The 9076-nt window shown below is 50.6% G+C and overlaps 1 protein-coding gene across 1 annotated transcript; it reads right to left on the bottom strand.

Moving 5' to 3' along the window:
- Positions 1 to 6470: 6470 nt before the first annotated feature.
- Positions 6471 to 7958, bottom strand: LOC307099754 (cyclin-dependent kinase 16-like; the record flags this gene model as incomplete). The annotated part of the gene is made up of 1 exon (XM_079771666.1): positions 6471 to 7958. The coding sequence occupies one exon, from the start codon at positions 7956 to 7958 to the stop codon at positions 6471 to 6473; it is 1488 nt and encodes a 495-aa protein (XP_079627792.1).
- Positions 7959 to 9076: the final 1118 nt, after the last annotated feature.

Here is a 9076-nt window from a genome sequence, read left to right as displayed (position 1 = left end):
CTGCTGGGCACTGCCAGGCCTGGGCTAAGAGGTGGGCCCTTGGAGAGATGGGGGCAGGTGAGGACACGATTTCTTGGCAGTGCTGGGTACAGCTGGAGGGTACTGGTGGGGGCGATGGAATCACCTCTCCTATTCTTGTGCCTCAGTGTCCCCTTCCATAAAGTGGAAGGGGTCGCTCTGCGAGGGAATGGCAATTCCTTCCTAATTCTTATTTCCTGGTTGTACGATCAAAATAAAGTTGTCTCGCCTGGCCAGTGTGACTCAGTTGTTTAGTGTTGACCCAGGAACCAAGAGGTTGCTGGTTTGATTCCCAATCAGGGCACATACCAAGGTTTCAGGCTCAATCCCCAGTGGGGGGCGGGGGGCATGAAGAAGGCAGCCAATCCATGATGTTCTTCCCTCATTGATGTTTCTCTCTACTCCTCTCCCTTTAAAAAAGTAATAAAGTTGTCTTTATGCTCCCACTTTTAAAAAGTCCTTGATGATATAAATGTTGAGCACTAGAATGAACAGATGGCTTGATATTTATGTCACAAATGGGGTCCTCACTTGGCCAGAGGATCCTTGCAGGTATATCTGGGGCAGGAAGCTTCCTTCTGTCAGGGACTGAATTGTGCTCCCTCCAAACTCACATGTTGAAGCCCTAAGCCCCAATGTGAGCGAGACTAGACTTAGGGCTCTTAGAAGGTAATTAAGGTTAAATAAGGTCTTAAGGGTGTGTCTCTAATCAGATAGGATTGGTGGCCAAAGGAGAAGAAGAAGAAGAAGAAGAAGAAGAAGAAGAAGAAGAAGAAGAAGAAGAAGAAGAAGAAGAAGAAGAAGAAGAAGAAGAAGGGGAGGAGGAAGGAGGGACCTCTTTCTGCACACAGAGTAAGGACCATGTGAAGATACTGCGAGAAGCGGGTCATCTGCAGGCCAAAGAGAGAGGCCTCGCCCTAGCTGGTTTGGCTCAGTGGATAGAGCATCGGTCTGTGGACCGAAGGGTCCCAGGTTTGATTCCAGTCAAGGGCACTTACCTTGGTTGCAGGACCCTCCCTGGGGTGCTTGCAGGGAGCAACCAACCGATTTGTTTCTCTCACAACAATGTTTCTCTGTCTTTCCCTCTTTCTTCCACTCTCTCTAAAAGATCAATAGAAAAATATCCCTGGGTGAGGATTAACACAACAAAACAAAAATAGAGAGAGAGTTCTCACCAGAAACCAACCCTGCTGGCACCTGCATCTTGAACTTCAGCCTCCAGATCATGATAAAATAAATTTCAGTTTTTAAGCCACCCAGTCTGGCAGCCCAAGCTAATATAAGTCTTAGTCCATTCTGGCTGCTATGAAAATACCACAGCCTGGTAGCTTATAAACAATGTGCTTTTATTTCTCAGAGCTACGGCATTCGGGAAGTCCCAGATCAGGGGCCAGCAAGGTCAGGTGAGGGTCACAGCTGGAATCTCACAGGATGGAAGAGGCCAGAAGTTCTCTTAGGCCTATGTTTAAGGGCGCTAATCCCATTAGCGATTAGATGACCCAATCTTCTCCTGAAGGCCCCACTCCTGATAACTTTGAATTTGGGGAGGTTAGGATTTCAACATGTAAACTTTGAGAGACAAATATTTTAGATATAGCATGCACCCTTCTTGTTCTGATTGGCATATACATGAGCTTTGACTTAATAATTACTGTATGAAAAGAGGTGTGTGTGTGTGTGTGTGTGGGTATGGATGTTGTGTAGAGATGTGTGTGGGCATGTGTAAGGATATGTGTGTGCAGGAGTGTGTGAGTAGGGGTGTGAGTGTTAGGGGTGTGTGTAGCTGTATATGTAGGTATGTGTGTAGAACTATCTGTGTAGTATGTATAGTGGTATATGTGTAGAGTTGTGTACACACAGAGGGGTATGTGTGTAGGGGTGTGTGTGTGTACATTCTACACTTTAGACAAATACTCAGAAACCTCAGCAGAGATGGAGTGAGAGACCCCTGGAGCATGCGAGGCCCCTCTCTGTGGGGAAGATCTCACCACAGAGGAGCCCCTTCTGAAGCCCAGAAAGTACCTGTGACCTGAAGGCCAAGTACTGTGTTTCTTGGCTCTCCTTGCTCTGTTCCCCCATCCCCGCAGGGGCCAGGCAACGGACCCAGCCAGCTGTATCTCCGTCTCCTAGCAACTGTCCTTGGAAGGTGGACAGCGAATAACAAGGTCTGGAGGCTGGGCTGCTTCGGGAGGGCAGCGGAAGAGCTGGACCTGGGCTGCTACTCCTGGGAGCCCATACCTCCAGGGCTAGTCAGCGCTCTCTCATTGGTATTGTGTGGGTTGGGGCACCATGCATGTTTAACTGTATAATTTGTGTTGACAGAATGGATGGGACTGTTTCATCAAGCAGTTACACAAAGGAATCTGACTTGTTCAAAACACAAAGGCGACAGCCGGCAAAAATTAATGTGCACGCGTGCTCTGCACTGTGTTTGGCACCTCATTTAATGAGGGGGACGTTCCCTCCCCTCTGAGTTACTCACGGAGGGAAAGGAAGGCAGACAAAGTTGTTTACTGGCTAAGTGAGCACAATTTGAGCAAGAAGCGTTCCCTCCCTCTGCCATTCCCTTATGCCTGGGATCCTCTTACTTCGGCCATCTCTAGTATGAGTGGGACTGGGACAGTCATACTCTGCTCTGTGACATTCTTAACTAGAGGTCACTTGGGTGAAGGTCAAAGGTAGCCTTGGAGTAAAAGCAATGTCACAGAAGGCTGCTTGCAGCTGAGAATGGGAGAAGCAAATGGGGGGAGGGGGGCAGGAGGGGGGATGGAGAGCGGCTGTCTTCTCTCCCTGCTTTGCCTAGGTGGCAAGAGGACCCTTTCTCCCTTTTCTTTTTCTTGGCTTCCCTTTGGTTTCCTTCTCTCTCCTCGCTTTTTTCTCTCTTCTTCCTTTCCTCCCCTCCCCTCCATATTCCTCCCTGCCCCATTTTTGAAGAGGGGTTCATGGAGGGAGGTTTAGCAGGTTCCTGAACCTTAGCAGCTACAAATGGGAGGGACAGTGTGGAAGGCTGAAAGGAGCAGGCTTGGGAGTTGGTAGGCCAGAGCCTCTATCTATGTCTGGCTTTGCCACTGGATAGCTGTGTGATCCTAGGCAGCTGAGCCTCGGTTGGCTCACTTCTAAAGCACAGGGTTAGACTAGATGGTGTTCAGAGCCCTTCGCAGCTCTAACATTTTAGTACACCCCCTTGGCTGTTCCACTCAAGTCCAAGATTTGGTGCTGCCTCCTGGGCACCCCTAAGTGTTACCGTAGACTCAGTCAGAGAGCCAGGAGTCTCCCCACTGGCCAAGATGGTGCAGGGGGAGGTTCATACACTTAATAGACAAAAGCTAGAAAGACAAATGGTCAGGACCCAAGCACATCAAAAGCTAGCAATATAGTTGGATAGAAAAAAGCCCTCCCCTCCCTATCCCTAGAAGAACCGAGGGCTTGAGCAGGAGGGGGGGGGGGCGGTCTTTGAGATGGGAGTCCACCATTCTCCCAGGTTGTCAGCACCTGAATAAAACCTCCTTCCTTTGGCACCAGCACCTGCCTCAGGACTTTGGTTTTCCTTGTGGGAGGTAGCCAAACCTGCTTTTTCCGGTTACATGAGTGACTGCCCACCATCACAGCAGGGTGAATGGGGAAGGTTAAGGGGCAGAGCTGACTGTGCTGGTCAGCCTTCGCAGCTGACTTGGAAAACGCTGGGTGGGGCAATACCTAAGTACAGGACTTCTGGTTCCCTCATCACTGTATATTTTCCCACGTAAAAATGTCTTTATTACTACTGGAGCACACATTCATGATGTAAAAAGAAATTCAATCGGACAAGAGAAATTCCCCTACCCATATTCACCCGAGGTATATGCTCCCAACGTTTCTGAAAACATACATATAAATATGTAACCTATGTGCATTGATTAGTGGGATTTTGATTTTCTGACTCACGGACTGCTGACATGCTGACCACCAGGACCATCATGGCAAAGGAGAGAAGGAAGTATCTTCCCCGGGGGCAGGCAGAGGCAAACTGTCCTCAGCTGCAAGTTGGGTCCTGCCCTTTGGGCACCAGGAGCCTTCTCAGTCTCTCCTGGTGCAGTTTGTAAATTTCAACCTGAGCTTTAGACCCTGTGATGGCTAATTTCATGTGTCAACTTTTTGGGGGGGGAGTGGGTTAAGAGATGCCCAGAAAACTAGGAAAACATCATTTCGGGGTATAATCTGAAAGATAGTAGCATTTGAATCAATACCCTGAGTCAAAAAGGTGGCCCTCACTAATGAGGGTGAGCTGCATGTTATCTGCTGAGGGCCTGCATAGAATAAACCCTGGAGGAAGGAAGGGGAAATTCGCTCTTATTGCTGTAGCTGAGACATTGGTCTTCTGCCCTTGGCCACCAGTGCTCCTGGTTCTCGGGCCTTTGGACTTGGACTGGATTACACCACCGGCTTTCCTGGTTTACCAGCTTACAGACGGCAGACTGCAGGACTTCTTGGCCTCCATAGCCATGTGAGCCAACGTAAGCCAATTCCTGCAATATTTCCTACCGGCCTGATCTCGGGAGAACCTTCAATCACACAGACCTGTTGGTACATCTCCGCAGAAGCATGTGTAAAAGGCTAAGAACCTTCAAAGCAAGCCTAAAACCAGTTTGTTGTTAGAACAAAGGGCAGAATTTCCAGGGATCAATGCTTTCTTCTCTCTTTCTTTGAAGAAACATTACAAACACATGCCGCTTAGTGTAAAGAAATTAGAAAATAGATAAATCTATAGAAAAAAATAGTGTTCCTTTATTTAAAAATGCATGTAGTGTTTTACCAAAGAATACATACACTTTTAACACACATATTTAAATCGCCTTTTTCGTTGGCGTGATGTTTGCCACTTGAAGAGAGCTTGAGGTGACATGTCGTCTATTACATCTCCTGGGACCTACACATGAAGCCACATTCATTCAGCCAGGCCCCGGGAACATGAAGATGAATATAACCTGGGTTCTTGCTTTGAAAGGTCTCACAGTATGTTAGGAGAATGGTCCCTCCTAAACATAGTACAGTGTGGTGCATGCTAACATTTAGAAATACACTAAACAACATGGCAACAGAGAAGTATTGTATAGGATTAGGTAAACTTTGAGGCCATAGAGGTAACTTAGAGCATCTTCTTGCTCTGATGTTAGTCCAGATACACACTATTTACTCCCATTATGAGAGAGCTTCAAGGGGCTTGCAGGTAGATTTGTGGAGAGGAAGCTCCATCTTTTACTTTTACTTTTGAGGCAGAGATGTAGGTGGTGACATTGCTGCCGAAGCCCTGCTTTGTTGGCCCCCCACCTCCTGCGTCGGCAGCCTTCCCACGTGTTTGGGTCCACGTGTGTCTCACACTCTAGGGCAGTGATCCTGGCTTCATGCATGCGAGCCTTGTGATTTTACCAAGATGGGATAGACTCTGGTTATACACAGGCATCTTCCCGATAGGTCCCTAGACATCTGTGGGGGATCAGCCCTATGCTAACTGTCACTCATGCTGGAGGAGAGGTGTGGGTGGTGGGGACATTCTCACCCTTACTGGAAAGTGCATTTGACGTGATGTAAACGTCAACACGGGGAAGTGATATGTACTGACTCAGGTTAACCGGACACAGAGTCCCTGAGACAAAGTAGAGGGCTTCTTATAGATTGCTCTTAGGAGGCACACCTGTGAGAAAATAGGATGGAATAGGCAGCAGACACTGATGAGCGATGATATTGCAGCTGAGGTTTTGGCTGATCCCAGGGAGAGCTCTGGAGCTGGGACAGTCCTTCAGAGTTGTCCTAAGCTGAGGCAAGGGTGTGGTGGCTGTGTATTTATACCAGCCAGTCACTGGTTGGTTATGGGCTGCCTCCTGGGAGGAGTAACAACCTTGGATAAACCAGTTCCCTCCCATTAAGGGATGCAGCTCTGAGCTGTCAGCAGCCATATGCCCAGTATCAGGGGGCTGGATGTTCAGAGAAAAGGAGACCTTGGGAGATAATAACAATATCCACTCCAGCCCACCTTTTGTGCCACTCAGATCTACTTACTTCTTATATCTCATCTAGAAACAGGGCCTCCAGGATTCAGATTGGTCTCATTTTCTAAGAATTTGAAGGATTGGTGGACAAACCATACCTCCTATTCTAAGGTTGATCTTTCTTTTCTTTTCTTTTCTTTTCTTTTCTTTTCTTTTCTTTTCTTTTCTTTTCTTTTCTTTTCTTTCTCTTTTTCTTTCTCTTTTTCAAAGGAGTGATGGGAGCTTTGTTAGCACCCAGCAGACAGGCCAATGGGTGGTTGACAGGCCAATGGTCAGATGGTTGGACAGGCAGCCGGGAACATGTGGGCAGGCGAGCATGAACCAGGCAGGTAGGCAGGTAGCAAGCCGGGGGATGCAGTTGGGAGCTCTCCTGTGAAGGGTGTTGCATCCCTCCAGCCACTGCCTGCTGGGGCCTGGGTGTGTGACTTAGAACTCGGTGTCCGCCACATGGAAGGCCAGCCTGCCTGAGTCAGGCACTGATGTGGAGTGAAGGCTGGCCTCCCTTTGTAGCTGGATCTCCTTTAGTGCAAATATGGAAGTCGTGTCAGGGAGTTTGTGGATCTGCTCTCCAAGACAGAAGAAGAACGGGTGCTTCATGGCATCCTCTGCGGAGATCCGACTGCGGCCTTCATACTGCAGCAGCTTGGTGAGGAGATCAGCCCCATCGCTCTCGAGCCGGGGCGCGTGGCTCAAAAGGGCCTTGGCACGGTACTGGGGGTAGTTGTGTGCCTTGAACTCTGCGTTGGACAGGATGCCCGGCCATGTCTCCTCAGTTGGGGTTCCCAAGATGTGGAAGATGAGGTGCAGCTGCTCCTCCACTGTGGAGCCTGGGAAGAGGGGCCGGCCCATGGCCATCTCGTAGAAAATGCAGCCCACGCCCCACATGTCAATGTGGGTGGAGTAGTGTGTGCACCCGAGCAGGAGGTCGGGCGGCCGGTACCACAGCGTCACCACCTCGTTGGAGTAGGTCTTCATTAGGATTGACTTGGTCCGGGCCAGGCCGAAGTCGGCCAGCTTGAGCTCTCCTCTTTCGTTGATGAGCAAGTTCTGGGGGTTGAGGTCTCGGTGCAGCACCTTCTTCCGGTGGCAGTAGGCCAGGCCCCGGAGCAGCTGGAACAAGAACAGCCTCACGTTGTGCATGTTGATGACATTCCCACAGTCAGCCAGGTACTGCCTCAGGTCCTTGTCCAGGCACTCAAAGACCAGGATGAGGGACCTCTCCATGTAGATAACGTCATGCAGCGTGACGATGTTGGCATGTCTGAGGTCCCTGAGCAGGCACACTTCCCAGATGGCAGTGCAGGGTGCCCCCTCTCCGTGTTCCAGTCTGATCTCCTTGAGTGCCACGAGGCTGTCGGTGAGCTTGCTTTTGCCTTTGTAAACGGTGGCATGGGTACCCTCACCCAGCTTGTCCAGCTTGACGTAGGACTCCAGTTTCTCAAAGCCAATCTCGGACAGGCTGACATGGTGGAGGAGGTGGCTGAGGGGCTTGTTGAAGATGGGTCTGTTGAGGGCCAGCTTCTCCAGGCAGCCCTCGGGCAGCCGGCTACCAGCTGCCAGTGACAGACGCTCGCTGATGTCCTCAGTGAAGATCTTGCACAGGGGATGGGTGTGCTTGCGCACCCTCACTGGTGACTGTACCTCACCCCAGGATGTGGCTGAAGCCTGGCCCCTTTCCCCCTCAGGCCCCATCTTCAGGTTCTGGTGTACAATCTCGGGCGCAGAGCTGAGCGGTACCCACGCAGAATGAAGTTCCCCAGGGGCGGCACGGGTGGGGGCCTCTCCAAGATCACTGCCTCCTCCGCAGCCGCTCTCATCTGGTCCTATCTGTTCCGGGGAACTGTTGGTCTTGTGCATGCCTGGGCCCCCTCTGAGTGTCACTGACAGCCGCCCTTTGATCTTCATTTTATCCATGGCGACCGCTATAACTAGAAGATTGGCTCCTCCCGGGGTAGATTTCTGAAGGTTTAGTAACAGTTAGAACCCCGGGATCTGGAACAGTAACGGTGGGGACGCGTGCCAGCAACCCCAGCGCCTCGGGGCCTGCGCAGAGGCGCCTGGGGAAGCGCGAGAGCTGAGGCGGAGGGATCTCCTTCTCCCCAGTTCCCCAATGGGCGGTCCCCTGGCTGCTGGCCCCGGCCTCCGGCCTCCGTAGATGGAGCAGAGGCAGAGGCGGAGGCAGAAGCGGAGGCAGAAGGGGAGGCAGAGGTGGCATTGCGCCCCGCGGCCAGGAGCGTGGCCACGGCAGGCCATGTCCCGGGCTCCTTGGCGCCAGCTGGACTCCAAGCGCTCGTGGAGGCTCCCAGCCCACTCACTGCTCTCTGGGGACTCGCAGATTCTAGGGACCAAGCACCGCGCGCCGCCTGCTATAGTTGATCTTGAAGCCATAACTGATATCATCCTCCTACTCCATCATCATCCTAGATACCCTCACCTTTGCCTGATCCTTTTACTAGTGATTATTCTGGTGGGGTTAACCAGACACTCATCCCTGCGGGGGTCTGAGCCCCTGGTCACCAGGTTCTTCTTACCACACGGCTCCTGTGTCTGTTAAAAGAAGGCCTGTGAGTATTAAGAGAGGCCTCAGTGCATAACTTTACAAAGAGATTCATTCTTTCCTGTCCCCATTGTCTAGTAGCAGCCCCATCTTCTGTCCTATGATTCCTTTCCATGCCAGTTGGCCTTCTGGTATGAGGAGACCAGTGACTGATGGCAGTTGCAGTTTAACATTTAATGGATTCTTGAGATCCCAGTCAAAGTGTTCCTCTTCTGGGAACCAGAAGTTGTAGGATTGGAAGCGTATGGGTAGGAATACGCTTCCAGGGGGGTATGGGTTGATGGTAAGTGGGTCTACTCTTCCTCCCACTCTTAAGTTTCCTGACTCCTGTATTCTACCTTTAGGGCACATAACATGTGTCCAGACAATGGTATCATCTTCAAGTTGACATCTCAATTTCTTCTTTAAGAGGCCATTCTGCTACTCTCTTAGGCATGTGACAACTGAGGGTCACATTACTGCCTTTTTTTTTTTT

This window comes from Cnephaeus nilssonii, assembly GCF_951640355.1.
Source record: "Cnephaeus nilssonii genome assembly, chromosome: 5".
Lineage (NCBI taxonomy): Eukaryota > Metazoa > Chordata > Mammalia > Chiroptera > Vespertilionidae > Cnephaeus > Cnephaeus nilssonii.
Note: the sequence above shows the minus strand (reverse complement) of the source record. Positions and strands in the feature narration are given on the sequence as shown.